The sequence below is a fragment of the Vigna radiata genome, chromosome 2, assembly GCF_000741045.1.
Source record: "Vigna radiata var. radiata cultivar VC1973A chromosome 2, Vradiata_ver6, whole genome shotgun sequence".
Lineage (NCBI taxonomy): Eukaryota > Viridiplantae > Streptophyta > Magnoliopsida > Fabales > Fabaceae > Vigna > Vigna radiata.
The window spans coordinates 1242062-1264834 of record NC_028352.1 but is presented as its reverse complement, the minus strand read 5'-3'; the positions used below and the strand labels follow the sequence as shown (position 1 = coordinate 1264834).

The following is a 22773-nucleotide window of genomic DNA, read 5'->3' as shown; positions in this document are numbered from 1 at the left end:
ATATAGGCATAATAAAACAAAATATTTTAACACAAACTGAATTAAAATATCATCTTTTATGGGAGACTTAGAAATTTAGTTATATCATGTTTTATTCCTTATGTAGAAACACGTAAAAATTCATGTTAGTCTAATTGACAACACAATGAAATTAAATAGTGTAGACTCAATTAAAATATATAAAAATCTTAAACACACAGTATAACAAATTATTTTAATAAAAATTTTAATTAAAACTATTTAAATTTACGAAGGATTTAAAAATTGATTAAACCTAAAAAATATTAATATTACATCCATACAATTGTCACAAAAAAAAAAAACAGATAAGTGAATTTTAACAAAAAAAAATGAGTGTAAGGAGTTAAAAAAAGTAGAAAAAGATAAAGAAAGAAAGAAAAAATTAAAAGAAGTAAAAGGAAGTTATAAATACAATATATAATGTGAACAAAAAATGACATAAAAAGAGTGATTGTAAAACATAATTAATCTATGAATTTCTTATTTTGGAAAAAAACTAAAATGTGTAACTTTTTTGTGTAAAAAAATGTTAATTTTTATTTAAAAACTTATTTATTTTTTTAAACGCGTTAAAGATATATTTGATCATGCGTGAACATAAAGCATCAAAGGAAGAATGAGAACAAAATAAGAAAAAACATAATAAATTTTATCTTATAAATAACATAACTTATTAAATAGAATATTATTATTTTTTTAATTGTTAAATGGTCTTAAGTATTATTTTTATCATGAATTTATTTACATTTTAATTTTTGTGTTTAATATTAAAAATATATAAAAACCCAAACGATATTTTTTTGTAATTATAAAATGTCTTGAAAGAATTTAGTTATAATATTTTGAATAGAAAACTTTATAATGAATAGAGGCATAGGTGAAACAATGAAATTAGAGCAAAAAAACGCTCTCAACAAGGTTATGTCTTTCCATAACTACCCTTGTGATTTTCCCGCCATAACAGAGACTCATTTTATTCACACAGTTCCCTCTCTCTCTCATTCTCCCTCCCTCTCTCTCTCTCTCATTCTCCCTCCTTCTCTCTCTGCGCGCGTGTCGATAGTATATTTCAAATCTCTATTCGATGGCTCCTTCTGGCTGTGTTACTGATTCAATTCCTCCGTCAACAACGCTAGAAGTTGAAGAGAAGGATCTTCGGGTTCTTTCTCTTTTCCCTTTGCAGTTTCCATAACTCTCTGATTATTATGAACATGTCTCACCGATTTGCCTGTATCCTACTTAACACTGTTTTATTTTACCTATGATTTCGAATGTCGATTCACTGTAAATGACCAGTGAAAACTGATTGTTCTGCGTGACAAGTTTATTTTGGATTAGGTGTGTGTATCTCATTGATGAGTGGCGTGATCGGTTTTGTCTTATTGATTTTGGTTGTAACTGCTCAAGTTGATTATATTTGCTTCTGATTTTATATCTCGCGAGAATGACAACGTGGCTGTGTGTCTTTTGTTTTCGCACTTTTAATTCTTGACTAGGTTTTACTTTAGTATTTGGAAATGAATCTGTTGTTTTAGTTGGAAATATGTATCAGTAATTTGATTAATTTCAAATGCATGATGAATATTTGTGAATGCAGTTATAGTCCTTGTTTAGTAGTAATTAATTTTGCGTGTCATAACAAGTGAAAATGAGAGTTAGGCACAAGTGAAAATGAGAGTTAGGCCTCTAAAAATGTTGCCGTCATGAATCGGTGTCTTCAATCCATTGTTGCAGTGTTAGTTACTGGGTTTCGTTTTTTTTCTAATCTAAGTCATGTGATGTATATCGGTTAATATTCATTATAACATGGGGGAAAGCCAGAAAATAAGGAAGCGTAATTTGTAGAAGTCAGTTTTAGTCTTAGTTTGATTTTACATTCGATCTAATACGGGCAGAGTGCTGATTTAGTCTTCTTTTGGGTTCCTTCCAATAGCCATTCTTTGTTCTTCATAAAGCTTCATCCCGGAAAAAAGATAGAACACCAACTGCACAGGCAAAGTTGTGCATGACGAATGAATTATCTTCATCACCAGAGAGTGTAAAAAAGTTGGGAGGAAGTATGACGGAGGGATGTGATCTCCATTTGTTTCAGCAACTACAAATTGAAGCTTTTGACATTGTTTGGGAAAAGATTGAATCTACCATTAAGGTCCTTTGTTTCTTCTACCAGATCTTGCACCTTACTGCTATTAGTTTCTTCTACCATTATTAGTTTTGGTGTATATTGTGGTGTGCGCACTAAATCTATTTTCATTCTTTACCTTTGAGTGATACAGCAAGAAAATTAATGAAGAGTCTTGTATCTACTGCAGGGTGTTTTAAGAGATCTCAATGCCAATGTATTTAATAATATACAACAATGGGTTCTGGAGTGCTTCAACACTACTAAGTTGCTTGGACAACATACCATTGCTGAAGCAACTCGGTCTTTTCCTGTTCTAAATAATACCACTCCTGGGCAGCTGTTCACTGCTTTTATTGTCACCAGTAAGTATGCTCACGTAATGTTCTGAGAGGCGAGAGCAATGTTTGTATTTCCAAAAAGTCTTGATATTGAATGATGTATGATTGGCAGGAAACATAGAGTTCGTTGATGATATGTTGACATTTGAAGAGCTTGGCCATTTCTTGAAATCCCATGGATGCCATGTGGCTAAGCTTTCATCCCTAGAGTTTTCATTGAAAAATGGGATTGCTGGTTGCTTGAAAGCTCTGTTGCGAGAGTTTGTTGGATGTGTTATTGATGTGGGTGCTTCTGTCAGTTCTGTACTCGTTTATTTATAATTAGATTGACAGATTCCATTTGTACTATCTCCTTTACCTTTTCTTTTTCTTAATTCTGTGTGTGCAGTCAGCTGATATATCAATCTTAGCATCATGGTATAGAGAACATGTAAACTACAATAAACCACTGGTGCTGATCATTAATGATTTGGGGAGATGTTCTGGATCAGTCTTAACTGATTTTATCTTGATGCTGAGGTATGTTTAGGCATCTTTTTGCTAGTATGTTTATATGTATATCTGTAATGTGGTTTGATATGTGCATTTTAAATATTTTATTGGGTTATTCTATTGCTTAGGTCAAATTTGACGGGGCCTTACCATCTATACACGACAAAAAAATAAATAAAAATTAAAGCCTGTTCCCATTAAGCGGGGTTGGCTACGTGAACTAGATTATGTTATTGCGTTTTGTCTCCGAAACTGTTGAGGCCTCCCTGCTTATATGTTCCTTGTATATTTTTGACATTTAGAGATTGTAATTTCTGTTTTATATATTTTAATGCATAATAGGGAGTTTTGCTTAGATGATATAAAACAGCTTTCGTTTTCTTCATCTTTTTCTTCAGTGAATGGATTGTCAAGGTGCCAATTATCTTCATATTTGGAGTTGCAACGACAGTGGATACCCCGAGAAACATTCTGCCATCACATGCTCTTGAGCGTTTGTGTCCCTCTAGTTTTATGCTTGGAACACCTGCCGAGAGAATGGATGCAATTGTTGAGGCTGTTCTTGTGAAACATTGTACCATGTTCAGTATTGGTCATAAAGTGGCCGTCTTCCTAAGGAACTACTTCATCAACCAGGATGGGACAATAACATCCTTTATTAGAGCTTTGAAGGTTAATAATGAAGTTTAGCTTACCGAGTGTCTTAGTGTTATTTGTATCTTCATTGTATGACATTTACACAGTAAACGGGTATCTGACCTGTATTTTTGCATGTTATGTTTTGGGACTATATATTTCAGGTAGCTTGCCTATTGCATTTCTCAATGGAACCTCTAAGTCTCATACATGGGCGAGCACTGGCTGAAGATCAGAAGGTTTGTTTTGAACTTTTCTAATTTTCAAATTATCTTTCTTTGTACGAAGTGTGTGATCCATATTAACATCACTATCTCCTTAACTACTCAACTGATTAATTGTACCGAGCCATGGTAAGTGACTTAATTGCACGGTCAAAATATGCAATTTCCTCACAACACTATTTTAACACTATTGATAGGAGGGTTCACTTCCTTTGGCTCCAATCATTTTTCAATGAACACATTAAATGATGTATATATATATATTACAAACTTGACTAAAATTTTTCTTGTCAGTCTTTTTAAATAATTTGTATCATCTTATTCCTTTTTGTTTATTATTTTAATGGTTGGATTGACAGGAGGGTAAATCTGCAGTATCACCTGAGACACTGCTGAAATACATAGATCAACTTCCATTGTATGCAAGGTACTACAGTTTGCAATTTTTTTTTTTTTATCGAATTAATATTTGCTAGACAATGAGTTCAACTCTTGGTTAACGTTAATCTAGGAGTCAAATCGCTGATCATCACACTAAAAAGAGCACGGCTGAGGGTTTGTCAGAATTGGTGACAATGCAGAAACTATGGAGTACTGCAGTTCTGGTAATATTTAGCAATTTCTTTTTTACCCTGCTCACTCATCCGTCCACCCTAATTGGTCGAATTCCATTGCTTTTAAAACTCTGAATTGTAATTGATAAATTGATGAAATAAGTAATTTTTACATTATACTGTTGTTGAATATCTTTTATTCATCGTGATGTACCTAAATCTTTTCCAATGATTTTTTTCAGTAATTAGTTGTTGTCAAGGCTAAGTTGGAGTTCATCCTGATTTTTCTTTTTTTTCAGTGCCTATATGAAGCTGGAAAATATAGCAGAGTGCGACTATTGGATTTGTTTTGTGAAGCTCTAAGTCAAGATTTGTACCTGTCACGGGGTCCTGATTGTCATGTGGGAAATGAAAGATATTGTGGTTTGTCTTCCACAAATGATTCCAGTCAACAATATTCCATCATGCAAAGCGGTGGTTATATTGGCCAGATAGTACGAAATGTGAGGTAACGAGGATATGATCCATGTCTTCGTTTAGAGAAGCTCGTTGATGTAGATTAATATTTTCTCCTGAGCGCATTCTTAAGCAGTATATGAGAAACGATATGTATGGAAGCAATAAAATCTATTTGCTATGTGAAAGATGACATCTAAAGCATACATCTACACCCTTATATTGGCAACACCAATGAAGTATTCTGTTTCTTGAATCTAATAGGGCAGAAATACTAAACTATTAAGTTCAAAGAAGAAGAGAAGCAGGATGCAAAATATCGTAACCACAAATTATCAGAAAAGTCATGTTGATAAACATTGGGATTAAATTGAAATATTCCTTCCTTCTTTATTTGTCTATTCAGTCAAATACATTCAATTTTAGATTGGAAAATGGAATTATGCAGGGATCTCCCCGCAGGGATGCTATATCAGTTAATTGAGAATTGGGAAAAACTTACTGCAGATATTTCAGAGGTATGCTTAAACTTGAATATATACATATGTATGCTTGCCGGGAATTTTAATTTTTCTGAGTTTTCTTTCTTTCTTGTTGAGTCCATGTTTTGGAGTAATTGGATTGGATCCCATTATTGAATGTTGACATATTAGGTGATGGAATTGCTTTTGCTCAAGGTCAGCAAGCGAATTGCATTTATTGACCTTAGCCAGCTGCAATTGAATATATTTCTGAATTGCACTTATTGATCTTAGTCTACTGCAATTGAATATAAGGTATTTTTGTTGATAATTTTTCTTCCTTAATGAGATAAATTAGTTAGCTGGTTGGTTTATTTGTTGGATATATTTATAGCATTAGCAAGTTAGTTTAGAGGAATCTTAAGTGACATACTCTTGTGATTTAGAGACTATTGATTTTACTGCATTTTGTTTGAAAAGGCAACTCTATCAATCTGCAACCTGTAACAGTTTACCAGTTCGTTATTGCATTTATCGAGATAGATGATGCTCAAATCTTCTATAACTTAGTTCCTGGTCAAAGCAAATAATTACCAAATAATTTCTTGCAGATTCACGAGAAACTGAAAGTGTTGCAATCTTCATTAAGATGTGAAGATGGAAAGAGTCCACGCAAGAGTTCCAAGGACAATCCCAAGTAACATTCTAATTCTTGTTTGTTATTTCTTTATGGATCATAATTTGAATGTAGCTATCATTTACTGGACATGAACGACAGGGACTTTGTGCTTTGCCAACGGTGAAAATAAATCAGGCTAGAGGACCGAGTCCATGACCTGGGAGATGGATACTTTATTAATGATGTTTGGGTGCCTTTACCTGACTATCCATTTTTTCCGAAAGAAAATGACCAAAGTTTAAGTTAATCTTTATGCCCTTTTTGAAGGGTAAAATCCATAGATTGTTAAAAAGTGGAAGTCACACGATTTAAACTGTGAACAAAATCTACTTGAAGTCTTCTAGGTGCTTTTACTAGTTTTGTTCCACATTCACAATTGAAATCTCACCTTCGTAACTTGACCTTTAATATAATTCTTTATTATGTAATATAGACTACTTAGTGAAACTGTAATTCTTATTAGAGAAAGAACTAAAAGCACACAAGTCCTTGCATTAAGCTTTTTTTCCCTACTCAATCTATTTACAAATTAGAGTAAACATGAAGCCACCACTCATATTTGACAGTTCGTAATCAAGTATCCACTAGTCTTTCAATTACTTTATTGGGCGCTCTTTAGGTCTGGGGGGTTTTGTCTCTGATTGAGATACCATCCCGTGTTCCTAAATTACTATTTTGTAAAAAAAAAAAAAAGAAAAACCATCATTCATATTTTATGGAAAGTGTACAGATTGATATTGAGGTAAAGCTTTTTTCTATTGGATAACTAATGCATTATTTTATATTTCCAGGAGATATACGTCCAAGATTTCAGTAAACACTGATAAGGATGCAAGAATGCTAAATTCACAAGCTATTGCATTTTTAAACTGTCTAGTTGGGTAAGGTTTTTTTTTTTTTTTTTTTAAATATCGTTAACTGTGTTTTGTTTTCTGTTTATGCCGGGATGGTAGAAGCAGCGTTTTATATTAAATCTAGTTATTGTCAAACACCAGGCTTGCCTCAACGATGCAAGAGATATGAAATGGAAGGAATAGGTCGTTTTTGCAAGGTGTCTGAGTTTTAACCTTGAATAACTGGAAAAGAAAAACAGTTCGCTCAATTTGTTGGTTCGACAACACTACTGCATTTTCCCGCATCCCCTTTCGTTTTAACTTACCAAATTTAATTAAAGCATGACAATAGTTTGATCAATGTCTTAGGTTAGAAAACAGTTGATTTATGCTCGGCTTTCCCTTCAATCATGCAATATTCTATCATCCTTAATATTTATATTTCGAAGTTGATATCTCTAAATCATATTTATAATCACCAAGCCTCTAGGAATATTATAAATGTTTTCGAGTATTAAACAGTCAGATAACTTGTATTTTTTGTTTTACATCGACTTGTTGACACAATCTATAGTAAAATATGAAAAGCTTATTGCTTTTGCTGCATTGAAATAAAACAGAAAAAAAGTTAAGCACTTCACCTGTCATTTCGTAATTGCTGGTGTAAGTAAAGTTATTGGTTATTCTTTTCTTGGAACAGGAATTTTTTGAAGCCCATTGAAGGCATGCCTTTCCACGAAATTTTATGTTTCAAGAATGTTGAGAAGCTTCAATTGGTAAGACATCCAAGGATTATCTTTTCCATTGGATGGATCATTACTTTACTCAGAGACGTATCGTTGGGATTTAATTTGCAGCCTCGTATTACCTATAGGCACTGCCAGCTCATGCACACCTTTGTCTAACTGAGGAAATGACATTAATTTGTATCAGGACTTCTAATTCATTAGATCCTATTTATGCTTACAAGTTAAAACTAAGACTAGGAAGGGCATTAATTTTTTTGTTCATAAATGCAGCTAAATTTTGTTGTTAACCTGGATGAAATGAACTCATGTGAGGGTAACCCATTTGGTCCAGGTTATATTGCCTTCCCTATTTCCATTCCCACGAGTTACCATTTGTTGAGATTCCTTAGCTTAAGTTAAACGCTGACACATTTTTCTTTGGCATGGTTAATGCATCACGAATAAAATGAAATTGCAGCATGTCTTGTATCGCATTTTGAAAATGAGCATGTTGGGTACGGATGTTTATTTGTATGAACTTTAATTAACAAGACACCATTCCTGTATACATTCTGAGATTTCTATAATGCGTCTTGGTTGCATAAAGTTTAAGGCACTAGACTGAAATTTCTTTACAATTTTCTTAAATCTTCTGCAGTTTTAGTTAACTCTTGCTCTTTATAGGTTTTAATTGGAGATCCAAGAAGAAGAATTCAGGTTGATCTGTTGGAGTTCCATAAGATTTTAAGGTGTAGCTGCTGTAGCAAGAATGGCAATGCTCTATTGCCATCCAGGCATGATTCCTCAATTATGTGAGTATCGAATAGAATGCTTTTATACAGGATCCCAGTTCTTGCAACTTCTCGATGTGTTCCTTGCCAGATGCTATATCCATCTTTTGAATAGGTTATCTCTTTAATGTGTTGTTTCTCTTTAACCAGATTTCACGTGTTCAAATCTTCGAAACATTTGCAGCCTTAAAGTTGCATACATCTATCCTCTCCAAAACCCCACTCACTGAGAGCCTGTCGAACTTTTTTCTATACCCAAAATGGAAGTATTTCTTCATCTTAAATGCCAAAAGATTGTTACTTTCCTTTCTTGGGAGGGTGGGAGTACAAAGATTCCCTTGGTCAATCAGTGATATTCCTTCTTAGTTCTTACTCAAACTTTTGCTTAGAACTTCGTGGCTGACATTTAATTTAAATGTCCCTCCTTATATGTATACTTAAATCTTGAATATAAATAGTAAGCTTCTACCCAATTTAGGCTTTTTGGTATAACTAAGAATTTTGAAAATCTTAAATATCAAAGTACACCGATTTTGATATTTTAAAATATATTAAAAACATTTTTAATTTATCAAAATCAATATATTTTGAAGGTACTCGAGCTACAGCACCACAGACACAAGTTTCTACTTGTCGGTTTGATTTGATATTAATATTCTATAGTATTTTACAGGTATTCTCTGGCTCAAGAGCATGGAGATCTTATCAATCTCCATGACTGGTTTCAGTCTTTTAGATCAATTGTTCTTCAAAATAAAAATAAACGGAAGCAAAATACAAAGCAATCCCCACAACCAAAGAAGAGAAAAGCTATAAATGGATCTGCAGACCAAAACGAAGCGTCAATTCAGTATCCTTTTATTTTTTGCATTTAACATAGTATCTTTGATAGCAGGAACTGTATTGCTTCAATTGCATTGCTAGATGTCCCAGATTAGTTAGCAGTTCTAAAGTTATTATGTCACCTGCATCATTTTTTATTTGCATAGCATTTTAACATTAGAATAGATAATGCCAGCATTTTCAAAACTATATGACATGGGGTCATTTGAAACAGAAAACAAGCTAACACGTTCAAAGTAAAATTACAGTCATCTAGTCACAACCTACTACATACAATATACAGTATAGCTATTAAACTTTTTTAATTGATTAAACATTTTAACTTAGGGTATTGTGTATTTTGATCCTTAAAATTTTTAATTGTCCAGTGTAATATAATTTCTAAGTAGTACGATTAAGCATTTTCATGTCATTTTCCATCATACCTTTTTGAAAATTCTGATTTTCATGTTAATTTACATAACGTTTGATGAAAAATTAGACTCTAACGGACTAAAGTGGGCACTTCAAAGTTAAGGAATCATATCCTGTTTTGAGGGTACGACCCAGATTGAGGGTAAAATTGGACTTTTAACTTTCATTTATGGTATTGCAATCTCACATCTTTTGTTGCTTATATCTGCCCTTTCTCGTTTAAATCTCTCCTGTAATGTTAGTTTCATTGAAGAGTCATAATATAAAATCTCGAGTGGAAGTACATTTACCAGTAACTGATTTCTGTCACGAAATTGCTTTAGACAAATATAAGACTTAAAATCCCCTAGTTTTGGAACTTCTTTAAATGAGTTTGAATTGTAGGCTACTTCAGTACTTCATGACAAGTTAGATGATCTTTTAAATGATTTTAGGTTTTTAGCCAACTCTGATGTGAATATTATTTGTTGTATATGTACATTTCTCTTTTTCGTCTCCCTAGCTTCATCAATTGCAATGCATTTTATTGATCTGGATCACAATCCTTAACTTTCGTTTGCAATAGAGCACGCTTTTGCAAGGCAGTTACAGAGCTGCAGATCACAGGACTGGTTAGAATGCCCAGCAAGAGACGCCCAGATTTTGCGCAAAGAATAGCATTTGGACTTTGAATACAGGCAACATTCACTGCTTTACTTTCATCTTTTGATTTCCTAATTTTGTTATTAAAATGTAATATAATTTTATTTTCTTTTATAACGTAATTATTCATTGTCTATTAAGGGTAATACACCTTATCTAAAATAAAAAGGTACATAAATAAACGTTAACTGGAAAAATGAACTATAAATATTATTTGCGGATCATAAAATATAGTTACAGATTATGTTTATTTGGAAAAATCTTCACATTCCCAGGCTATCTATCTTTTTCCTCCAATAAATGTTCGAGTCTGGGTAACTCGTATGTGATTTTCCCATTCATATAACTAATGAAAATTATGATAAAATATATAATGGAAAAAAAATTGATCTATTTTAATTTAGTATTTTGTTTTAAATTCTTTAATTCCTGAATATTCATTAAAAAACCTTTTCTAAAAATGTGATTTATATAAATAGTAGGCTGAACTCTTAAGTTTTTGAGGATCATCGGAAATACTATTTCTGTGGAAAAATATTTCAAAATTTGCTAATTTGTCTCGTTCATTAGAATTGAAATGAAAAAATAATCTATTTTAGTTAAGTTTAAGTTTGACGAGGATAATATTCTATCACCAGTAATTCAAGATCTTTCATTTCAGCAACACTGCTAAACAATGAATCTAGTTAGTATTAAATTACTAATGGACTGAATTATTACGAATTTCTCTATATGTTCACGAATCATTAAATCTTTTAAATAATTGTTTGGCGTAAAAAAGTTAGGCTATGCACAAAGCATTTTTACATAATCAAAGTATGACACATAGAAACTTCTAGTTTTGTTTTATTATCATGGTTGTTTCATTATCTCCAATCATTTTGTCCTACATTTTTAATTCTTTTTAATATTTGAAAATTGTTTTTCACAATTCAAAAAAATCCTATACTTCATCTTTTGTCTTATAAGATTTTGATATTTGATAAAAGATCTTTTCTTCGTCAAATTTAGAAATTCGAAAAAGACTTCTCTATGCTTTAGATTTCAAAAATTTGGTGAAAGATTTTTTATTTTTTTCATTGGATTTTGAAATGAAAAATTTTTCATTAAATTTTAAAATTTGATAAAAAAAGAAAAATCTTTCATAAGAAAATCTGATGAAAAAAATGTAAAATTATTTTTAAAAATTGGAAATGATATTATGATGACTAAGGGGGCTAAAGACAACTAGAAATTAAGAGAAAAGAAACAGATGGAAAATTACCTTGATGGCCCATTTTCGATCATGATCATGGCTGTGAACAAGGGTTTATTTTTTATATTTTTTTCTTAGAAGACGAACAAAGATTGCTTACTTTTATATTTTAAACCTAAATTATCAAGACAATCTTAAACATTTATCTCAATATTAGCGTGCCCGGAAGACTAAACTACATTTCTCTCTCAAGACACATGATCAAAACGAAGGATCACTGATTTCATTTTCATAAATGAGAGGTCAGAAGCCAAATACAATTGAGAAATTAAAATCAATAATTATCTCATTTACCAGAAACTGTAGCATGATGTAGTTCTAACTCATAATGTGATATCTAATTCCAATTTTAAAAAATTGAAAAANGTAATTACGTGGCAATGTGAAAGTTATTTAAGATCATGTAATTTCTCTATGTTTACGGAAGAAGCTAGTTTCTCTCGATTGTTGCCAAATATCTTAAATAATAAAGGTTGGGTTTGATCACGACATCAAATCACATAAAAAAACCTTACACATATTTAACTAAAAATAACAATAGAAACCACACGATGATAAAGAAAAATAGAAAATACATAAATAATTATATTTGCTAATTGTAAAATAACAAAACTAGTGTACGAAAATCTCAAATATAAATGAATATATCGTGATTCCAGAATAAGTCTAGACATCAATTTCTTCTAATATATATAACTATCAGACAGCAAGGCCTGGGATTTGGTTGTCATTCCATTTTAACCTAAGAACAGACTAAGGGGCTATAAGTGTTTTTTAGTCAAGCTTCCGTCTATCATTAATTAATACTTCTTCAAACCAAGATATAAGACTAAGCCTACACCTGAATGCCATAATCGGAAATAATACGAAAATGGTTCTTTCTTATGATGGTTGTCAGTCAACAAAATTTGAAACTACGAGTATTATTTTATANAGATTCACAGAAGTTAACAAGATAAAGAAAATAACAAATATCCCATATAAAAACAGTGCAGAAGAGTGCTTATTTCATTTTGGAAAAAACAAGTCCAACCTGGATTACTCTGCCATCAATTGATCTTAGGACGCGAGTAAAACTTCGGGTCCCTGAGAAACCTTGAAACCAACCCTGCCTTGTCGGTAGAAAGATCTGTGTTCTCTAGAATTTGCTCTTTTGATGCCTTTGCAATTGCTTGGACAGAACCAATAGCTTGACTGAGCTGAATTGAATGATCAGAACAAGAAAACAAATCAAGCTATATCTGCTTGGCTACCATGGTTTCGGACGTGACTAAATTATTATTATGCGGTCACTATCCTTATAAATTGTACGAGTTGCATGAGCCTAATGTAGAAACAAATTCAAAACTTTTTCATGAGTCCAGTTATCAGTAAGTGTGTGTGTATATATATATATAACACGAATGCACAACATCACACATGTGTTTGTGTGTCTATATGTATGGCTGTTGCATCTTAACGAATTTTAAACATCTATACGATCAAGAATCCTGGGCTTTAGCAACTTAAGATGAAGAAACGAAAAATAGGAAAGCTAAACTTAAGAGTAGTTGCGACATGATAGAGGAATTCACCGCATTTGCATCATGATTGTCAATGCCTGGGATGGATGTAACCACCTTAAGGTAAAAGTCCATTCTTTGCACCAACTGCTTCCTCTTCAAAACCCATAACAACATTCTTACATCAATGTATTTTTAATTTCTGGAGGGACTCCAAGCACAATCACAGTGTATGAATGCAGAATCAACCACTGACCTCATCTTTCAATTTCTCTCCAATTCTTTCTTGCTTGTATACTGCAATCAGTTGGAAAATAAGAAACATAAATTTGAAAAACACATTACAGTTTGAAGATTCCGGTTCTACCTCCAGAAGAATGAGCTATTTTTACCATCTTTTCAAACCCCATCTCCAAGTCCTGAACTGGTACAAATGTAGGCTTGCCAATCACCATACCAAATCTGCACACAGATGCATAACCATGATCCTTGTTTTTTATTATTCAAGTCATACATAACAAACCATATCAATCATAACTCAAGTAATAAAACCCACGTGAAATATGACTGAATAAATGAATTGATTTGCTCTTTTGCTGGGAGTGAGACAACCACGTAAAACCTTGCAAATTGCATCTTCAGCTTCTGAACTCTGCATGGGAAAATTAGAATCAGACATAAAACTCGTAACTCTTAGTCCAGTAGAACCACTCAAAGGTAGGCGTTGACTCCAAAACATCAACCAAGTACCTGTTGAATATTGAAGCAACATTGTAGCAGTCCCAGTTTGTAACAAAAATGAAGGCTACAGATAAACCCCCACAGTTGAATATAAAGTCCTACAAGGATAGTTATCATGTTTCAGAGTTTAAATGGTGTTTGAAAGGAACGAAACAAGAACAGGGATAAAAACACAAAACTGGCATTACCGGGGCAATCGGGACAAAGTTTAGGCGAAAAGAATTTGCAGAGAGGAAAGTGGAGATAAAATTGATGAACGATGGATGTTGATCCTCTTTCCAAGCATTTCTCATTAGACAGATTCCAGCTGTTCCTACAACAGTATGTAATAATGACCTCGTTCTAAATTTAACAAGTTAAGAAGAAAATGCATTTCTTGTAATTAAAAATTTAAATATGTAACAAAGCTCGCCGTCAAGCTGTCATCATTGAGTACACGGTTAAAACAGCATACCGAAAAGTCAATACATTAAGATAAGAGTTACATAATAAATGGTGGTTTTAGGTGAAGAACCAGAGTCACACACTATATCAGATATTCGGATCAATTTAATGAGAATAACTCTCTTTATAACAATTTTCCTAAAATATACTCTAGCCACTTCATCCTCCTATCAAATTGCTTGAAAGCACGAACATAAAATCGAAAGAAAGAAACTCGAAATCTAAAAGGAAATAGAAACAATAGATCATTCTCCCTGGGAAATGAAATTCCCTAATGACTCTTAAAATATCCTTCTACTCATATAGGACATAAGTATTTTTCAACTTATTGCTCCTCTCCTTCTTCCGTAAATAAAAACAGATCTCAAAGGAAAAATAGAGATGCGATAGCATAAACCTCTGCGTCAAATTAGTATAGAAGAGTCACAGTATTACAGTTTCAGACAGCATGAGATCAATTCCGTGTTACCGGAAAATGCGATTTACAATCTTAACAAACAGAATTGCGGCAGTAATAAAATAACGATTAACGAATCCGTTTCGGGAACTAAGAAACATTGGTACCGGAGAACGTGGCATGCGAAGGTGTTGAAGTTGTTGAGTCCATAACTATGAATGGAGAAGAACCGCTTTAGTCTGTTTTCCAAATCTCTCTACGAATTCAAATAGAGAACAAGAGAGAGGAGAAGAGAATCATACCCGCGGCGGACGGAGGTTTCTGCCAAAGCGGCAGCTGACGGAAACGGCCAGAAAAATCAGAGGAAACGGAAGCGGACAAGACAGTAACACAAGAAACGAGTTGAATGGCAGTTTGAGGCAGCACGAAAAGGGAGTGTTTCCCGCCAACAAATATCAACGAAATATATATATATATATATATATATATACACACACACACACATTTGAAAAATATTAATTTACAGTTTCGATTTTATTAATTAATTTGATTGAATTATAAAACTAGATGGCTTATATTAAATGGTATTAGAAGTTTTCAAGTCCATTTAATATGGAAGTAAGGTGTTTCTTCTTGCACACCATGGTTCTCTTTCCGCAACCCCAAGTTTTCCCATCATTCCAAATTTGCCCCCTCATTATTATATATTAAATAATTAAATAAATGAATTGTGTTGTTTTCTTTTTTTCTCTTTTCCGGAAACTCTTCTTCCTTTACCCATCCTCAAACTCAAACCCTCTACTATTCATAGAAACCTAACATTGAATCACTTAGCATCTACTCACGTAGTTTTGGTGGAGGACTCCTTTAACAAAGTGTGATTTTTAACTTCAATGGTTCAATCTAGGTAACATTTCGTTTTGAAGGATTACATAACAAGATTTTGTAATCCGACGCACACAGATTATTTAATTCAGGAACATTTTATGCAGTGAAATTATGGATATAAATTTTGTATTATTTGTAGGTGGTTGTAATTTTTCTCAATTGCAAATGGAGGGTTATTCATTAGACTTCTTCATACACTTAGATGAAGTAAGCCAACGTTTTGACATGGAAGATTCCTTGTTATTTGTCCCTGAAAACGAAATGGTTGAGTGCTAGTGATTATAATAGAAATTTTACAATAAATGATGATTGAAAATGTAAATGTTTATTTTGTTCTCTTTACAGACTTTTAGCTCTCCAGCAAATGGTACTCTGATCAACTTACAACCCTCTCACTCTCACTCACGCCGACCATGAAAAAGTATATTTGTTGCACCAACAACAGCTGAGAAAATTTACACAGAAAAAAGGACAAAATGAAACTAAAGTGCAAAAATTATAAAATCATTAGGGTTGAGGTTAATGAAGGTCAAACTTTCAATCAATTCACCTTCTGAAAAACATTGCTGAAAAGTATTAAACATGCACCTCCAAATCCAACTGCCTAACAAGAGCAATCCATCTAACTTAAAAAATGAAACATGTCAAATGAGCTTCTTTTCTATTTCTTCTAATTTGGCAGGTCTATTTAACAGCCACTGCTTTACATTGCAGGCTAGAGTAACAAGAACAAACTGAGAGAAGCACAGATTCATGATTATTGCTTCAAAAAGGAAAGGATACTTCTCAGGAGGATGCATGGTCAAGTAAACTATGTGAAGAACAAAAGAGCAGCATAAAATAAAGAACATGGTTGCTGAGCCCAAATAACTATTAAGGTAATTGGTCTCTCTCACTTTGTGTTGAACAGGTGCATTGAGTATCAGGACAAAGAGGGCAAGCAAAGCCAAATATGCAACAACCAAGTTATCCCGACATATCAGAGGAAACATGGAGAGCATGGCGAATTGTGTGAACCACTTGAAAATAAAAGGCTCTTCAACAGCCAGAAGGGTTGCTGGAAGAAGAGGCAGCAAAATAGACTTCTCATGCACTGTAAAAGGCCAAAAAGCAGAACAGATAATTTCTCATAAGGTTCTTAATAATTTTTTGTTTTCATAACTCTGGAATGTGAAAGAAAAGAAATACTACCAACCTTGAAAAGAAAACAAGTAAAACGAGAAAGAACTATTCAGCAACGCATAAAGGAAACCTCGATGGCTGGGAGACTTTAGTTGTTGAATCATTGAAGGAAGACAGGTTATAACTGTTGCAGTGAAGCTGATAAGCTTCAGAGATTCTGTTGTGAATAATCTTTTCCACTTGATGAGAACTGAAGAGGCACACCAAAAGTTGGCCACGTAATCCTCAAATATTCCCCTTTCAAATGGAGCAAGACGTGAGAGGACCTGTGTTACATGTGCCACATGCAAATAACAAGAGTCCATTATACGGATCAGGAAATAGTTGAAAAGGTATCTCTTTTGTTTCATGTATCAATCAACACCCACAGCTAGGCTTAAACTTGTAATACGGCCATATCTACTTTGATATCCCTCATAATTTTGACGTATTGCTATTAAGGCTTCACATTCCTAGCTTTGGTTGCAAACTATCACTTCGCCAAATTCATCTATGAATATCATACTTGGGTAAAGATTAATTTTTAATCTTCATATCCCTAAACCATAGTATGTCGAACTTCTACAAAATATTAAAGCAACACAAGTTTTAATTATGGAAGAAAGGTAACACAATGCCAAACCATAGACATACCTAGCATTCAAGAATGATAGAGATTCTTTCACGGATATGAATAATTTGTAGCAATGAAATTATTGTTTTCAAACATGCAGTTAGTGGTTGCATGTTTTCCAATATCAAAGACAACATTGTTTAATTTGCAAACGTGCTGTTTAATGATGTTTAAACTATCTCTGGGCTATGATTTCTAAACTTTCAGTGCATTCACATACAATGATGATAAGATTAAATAGAAAAACAAAGCAGGAAGATCAGGAATCCTCCAAACAGCACTCAGAAATACTAAAAAAACTCAGATATTAAACAATCGAGTATAATGAAGACACCACTTAAAAAGGTAGAGGCACAAAAAACAAGGAAGAAAGAAAAACTATCATGTGATTCCTATTCTGAAAAAGTTCCACATGCATAGCTAGCTGCTAAAAATTCTAGCATTTTGCACCAACTAAAAAAAAAAACTCAAACCACATTCAACTCATTCTTCCAGAACCACAACATTAAAAAGAGAAGAAAATCACAGGGAGGACTAACAATGGTATCATCAACTGTCTAGCAGACTCAACACAAAGAGGACGATAAGTAGCTTCCCAACTCCTATGATATACCTTATACAACATTGAAGACATAGTCAGATATGATCTATGCATTTTAGGATTAAAAGCTGAGTGTTGAGATTACAATCCAGAAATGTCATAGATCTGCTCCTTTATTTGAAACATTCACTAAATGACATTAGTGCATCATCTGTGATCCAGAATGCATGGAAACATCCCTTCTAATAGACGTGTTCAAGGCTCGTGTTACTTGCTTAGTAACCAATGTCCAACTTTTTTGTAACTTTTGCACTCAAGCAACTTGGACAGCATCATTAAAACCAAGACAATTTTTAATTAGTATACTGATTACGGACTACTCAGCAGATAGCACAAATCCATTACCAAATCACTAAATCATAAACATCTAAAGAATTTTAAATGAAAATTGGGGAACAAAATAATTATTTAGGATTATTCTTTGATTCCACAAGTGGCACACAGGCCACAATGATGTAACATAATCAGGAATATGCACTTAAGGTCAAGATCATATGTTCTAACGTGATAGATAGGAGAACACGACCAGATAGTCAAGAATATGTTATACAAATAAATTATGCAATTATATATCCACATCGAAAAGCTTTCTGACAGTACAGATAGTAAATCTATTTACAGTAGCCTTCAAGATGAAACCCAATCATGACACTTTTCGTATAGCCCGAGCCAGATTTCACACAGGGAGGGTGAATAACATAAGCAAAAGGGAGGAGGGACATAAATATTTTTTTACTACAAAACGCTCTACCAATTTCTGGACAGTCAAATGAAAATTAAATGAAAGTAAAAACTATGAAATCTTTGGTCATGAGAAACAAAATTACAAGAATACAAATGCACTAGGAACCAGGCAATGACAACATTGTTACCTCTAAAACAGATTGTGTTGAATATAGATAAGGCCACCACACAACTGCAAATGTTCCTAAAACCAACAACCCAAGTTTTAACACCTCAACGATTGGATGTTTCTGCCTCAAGGATTTGCCGAGTAGATGGCTGAAAAATGCAGGTGCAAAATATGCACTCATCTGAAAAAAAACGAAATGCATAAAATAATTACCAATCACTGAAGAAGAGTAAACCAAAAACATGATACCAGATGCAATTAACACAACTTTGGATATAGTACTCTCTGTCCTCAGTTTACTAACGAGCACAATAACCTAATCTATTACTTCCATTTGCCATTTTTATGACAACTATATGGTTTTGTCAACTAAGGATCATATTCATCGACACAACCAAAAAATTATTGTCACTAGTGCAAAATTTGTCATACTATCACAATATAAGCACATATGCAAAATTTGAATACCATCGGGTAAGGTTGAGTTACCACATATTACTCCATAAACTACGTAAAAATAGCTCGGAGTAAAAAAAACAAATGAACAAAGATGAAGTAGACTAACCTGTTTATGATTTAGAGCTAGACAATAAAGAACAGAACCCACAAAATCTTTCCCAGAGAGGATAGCAGCAACAGCTCCAATAGTAAAGCCCAAGCTGATGCAGTTGAACTGAAATACAATATTCAAAATTACAGCACTACCAAACCAGTGACTGAAAAATATGTAAAGAACCAAAGGCATTGAACAAGAATGACAGAAGAATTTTCTTTTGAAACCTGAAAATGACCATGATCAATTAAGATCAAACAAGGGCTTAGCAATATTGCAGCAGTGTGCCATGCTAATTCACTTTTAAGGCCCCTAGAAGGTTGGTTGTAATGAACAACAATAAAATACAGTACAGCCGGAAAGAATATCAAGGCATCGGATGATAACACTGTCCACCTCATAAGTAGTTTTCTGCATAAGTAAGCACAGCTTCAAAAATGAATAATGATAATATCAAAGTCAAACTATCCATTACTCCTCACCAAATTGAAAGTAACAAAATTGTAGCCATCAATAGAATTCTAAATACTAAAAAGTGGGTTTCAACCTAATTCATTCCTACAAAATCAGTTTCCCATTCATTTATATATAATAATTTGGTAGTTAACGTGGGATCTCCAGCATATAGACTGTCATTTTCATTTTGATCCCTGAAAATTTTGTCCCGATTGTAATACAGTCATTCACTTAATTACAGAATGAGGAAACCTTAAACTCTTCAAACTCTTTCCGCGTTCTGCTACCTTCACTGGGGACTAACATAAGTATGAATGAACATATACAAAAGCTAAACGCAGTTCCTTAAATACTTCCAGTGTTATTCTCCCAATAGAATTCGTGTTTCACCTCAATAAACTACGTTGATGATTAATCCAACCAAAACCCTAATTATGCAAAACACCGAAGTGACCCACCAATTCAGATTTGAAAATAGGACCAAAAGAACCCAATGAACTAGATCTAAATTTTTCCCTGTACCTAATTCAAACACTAAATTGTAAACACGATTTGAATTGGTTGGTGCATCTCAATTTGCAACGACCCAAATACCATTTTACACTAAATTGGAATTAAAAAAAAAAAAAGGTAAAATGCTCACCCAAGATAGGACTCATGACCTCTGGAAGTGAAAAGAGCAACGGACTGAGGATGGAAAAATCGAAGAAAACAGCCATGAATGAAACTTTGGTATGCAGTCAAAGGCGGGTAGTCAAGTCCCCAATAGCTCAGATCATTGCTGGAGCTGTTTCTATACCATTCCTTCACTGGAAGATTAGTCGTAATCTCCATCCAATGCCTCTGAGCCTCGTAATCCCCAAATTTTGGAGGATTAGCAGCACCAGAGTAAGGGTGCAGTGACACTGCAACACGAACCAACAATGCAAACAACCCAACAGTGATGAACACAGTTGGTGTTCCATTCTGAATCAACCACCACCAACAATCAAAATCATCTCTTGCACTCTCCCTAACCTTCTTTGTCTTCCCCATTGCAGAAAATTAAAAAATCTACAAATAGCTATATTTTTACACTAATTTCCTGACTTTGGAGTGTTGGAAAACAAACATTGATTTATACTTTTACTATGTCAGCCGAATTTTTTTTCTTATTTTGATGTTATCTTCCATAGTTACATCTAGAACTCTATAATGAAAAAATATTGTTCTCCATCAAGTCTTCAAAAATGTCTCTTACTAAATGAGGTATTATATCTATTTATAAACATATTTATCTTTTGTTTTTATTTAATGTGAGATTTTATTTGTGTTTTACCAATTAATTCATTAAAATTATATTATGATTACTGTGTTATGGTATTTATACTTTAGAATGACATGAGTAAGACTACATTAAATATCTAATTATAAGAAATATTGATAGATAAAAATAAAATAATGATTCAATGTGATAATATTGAGTTAATGATTATTTATCATTTTAGTGAACATATCTCATAAGAGAATTTTAAGGATAATGTAATATACATGATATTTTTTTAATGTAATACTAAAAGTAATATTATTTTTTTTTCATATGTTTTGAATGCATAGATGTTTAGTTTGGAAAATATCACTTTGGGAAACATCATTTATTATGACATAAAATAAATATATAATTTCTTCATTAAAGATAAGAACTTACGAAGAGAGACTTTATACATCATGATATAAAGATAATACTTATTGTTAAATGACTTGATGTGTATTGTTAATCTTTTGGCAAATATATATCAAATGGTATATAGTAGTAAATTAGAAAGTTTAAATATTGTTTTTCAAAAAAAAATTGTGTACTTGATTTATGTGTATTCTTATTAAATTGGGTCTAAAAATGAAAAAAAAAAAAGTTCATACAATTTCAACAAGTTGTAATAATTTTAAATTTGAAACATTCAAAAATACTAAATTAAGATTAATTACTCAATCAGGATAAATATCACTAGGTTGAATTTCATGAATTCAACTGAATATATTGATTATAAACAACAACAAAGGATAATGATATTTAGACAACATATTTTTGACAATATTTGAACATTGATTACGTGTCAATATATGATTGGTTAAATGATTATTATTATTTATTATGGAATAATTTTTTACCAATCACAAATTGACACGTAATCAATGTTCAAATGTTGTCAAAAAAATGTTGTCTAAATATCATTATTCAATTAAAAACGAGAGTCATTTAACTCCTTCGTATCAGAAAACAAGGATATTCTCGTTAAACCAGATGGTCATGGAAAACTCTTTTCTTATCTTATTTAAAATATTCACTTTTATCTTAAAAAATGTTTAATTTTAATTTTTCGTAAACATAATTTTTTTAAAGTGAAATTATCTGATTAATTATTGAAGTTAAACTCTGGTGACTATAATATATGAAAACAATTATCTTCAATCAAGCGATAATGATAGCATCATTCAATGCCTTTTTGTTTCCATTTTGTTCAATTTGTTTTGAAGAAGTGCCCGACAAAACTTTGGGAGATAAGGTAAAACATCACATTACAACGTAAAAAAACATGATAAAAAAAAACACTGACAGAACTTCGTCGTAGCAAATAATCAAACGATAAAACAAAATAGAAGGTCCTCTTAAAAAAATGTCATAATTATGACAAAGAAAAACAAAGTTTTCCTATATACTAGGATTGTTTCGAGTATAGGATAAAAAATAGTCACAAAACACTCAGTTCACACTATCTCTTATTTTGATTAGGATATCTTAAACACTTTTTAGTTAATTTTTTTCTACCTTGTTGATGTTTGAATTTTAATCGGTTTGAAAGAATATTTAACGCCCAAGTGAGTAATTAATTTAATTGCAATTAAATAAAATTTTAAATTTACAATAAATATAATCTTACCTTCTTGCTTTTAATTTTTATTTATAAATTTTTAATCACGAATTAATCAACTTTTATCAATAATATTAATTAATAAAAATATTTAAACATTCCTAATAGGAAAGATGTCCAATCTTTTATCTCCATTAACCGT

General features: G+C 32.4%; 3 protein-coding genes across 8 annotated transcripts; 1 reads left to right on the top strand and 2 right to left on the bottom strand.

Annotated features, from left to right (window-relative positions):
* Positions 1-970: 970 nt before the first annotated feature.
* Positions 971-10438, top strand: LOC106779154 (origin of replication complex subunit 3). Its single transcript, XM_014667215.2, has 17 exons — positions 971-1180; positions 1955-2170; positions 2334-2508; positions 2597-2766; positions 2873-3003; positions 3375-3648; positions 3777-3851; positions 4196-4263; positions 4348-4441; positions 4690-4898; positions 5295-5364; positions 5919-6004; positions 6778-6867; positions 7520-7595; positions 8232-8359; positions 9012-9188; positions 10161-10438. Exons 1-17 carry the CDS (start codon positions 1106-1108, stop codon positions 10264-10266), a joined length of 2220 nt encoding a protein of 739 aa, XP_014522701.1. The 5' UTR covers positions 971-1105; the 3' UTR covers positions 10267-10438.
* A 1784-nt stretch (positions 10439-12222) lies between these two features.
* Positions 12223-15126, bottom strand: LOC106779610 (protein PARTING DANCERS). Of its 5 annotated transcripts, none has more exons than XM_022777268.1 (9): positions 14879-15126; positions 14744-14788; positions 13924-14048; positions 13745-13833; positions 13551-13646; positions 13362-13456; positions 13251-13291; positions 13067-13150; positions 12223-12686 (listed from the first exon to the last, which is right to left on the bottom strand). In XM_022777268.1, exons 2-9 carry the CDS (start codon positions 14784-14786, stop codon positions 12552-12554), a joined length of 708 nt encoding a protein of 235 aa, XP_022632989.1. In that variant the 5' UTR covers positions 14787-14788; positions 14879-15126; the 3' UTR covers positions 12223-12551. The 5 variants fall into 5 exon arrangements, with proteins under 5 accessions (XP_022632989.1, XP_022632986.1, XP_022632985.1 ...); XM_022777265.1 differs by having other exon boundaries at positions 12223-12691; positions 13067-13141; positions 14879-15125; XM_022777264.1 differs by having other exon boundaries at positions 12223-12691; positions 13924-14042; positions 14879-15125.
* An 821-nt stretch (positions 15127-15947) lies between these two features.
* Positions 15948-20935, bottom strand: LOC106779287 (probable dolichyl pyrophosphate Man9GlcNAc2 alpha-1,3-glucosyltransferase). 2 transcript variants are annotated; one of them, XM_022777261.1, is made up of 6 exons: positions 20366-20935; positions 19494-19677; positions 19279-19386; positions 18733-18894; positions 16717-16912; positions 15948-16557 (listed from the first exon to the last, which is right to left on the bottom strand). In XM_022777261.1, exons 1-6 carry the CDS (start codon positions 20755-20757, stop codon positions 16109-16111), a joined length of 1491 nt encoding a protein of 496 aa, XP_022632982.1. In that variant the 5' UTR covers positions 20758-20935; the 3' UTR covers positions 15948-16108. The 2 variants fall into 2 exon arrangements, with proteins under 2 accessions (XP_022632982.1, XP_014522854.1); XM_014667368.2 differs by having other exon boundaries at positions 16660-16912; positions 20366-20933.
* Between the last annotated feature and the right edge of the window lie 1838 nt (positions 20936-22773).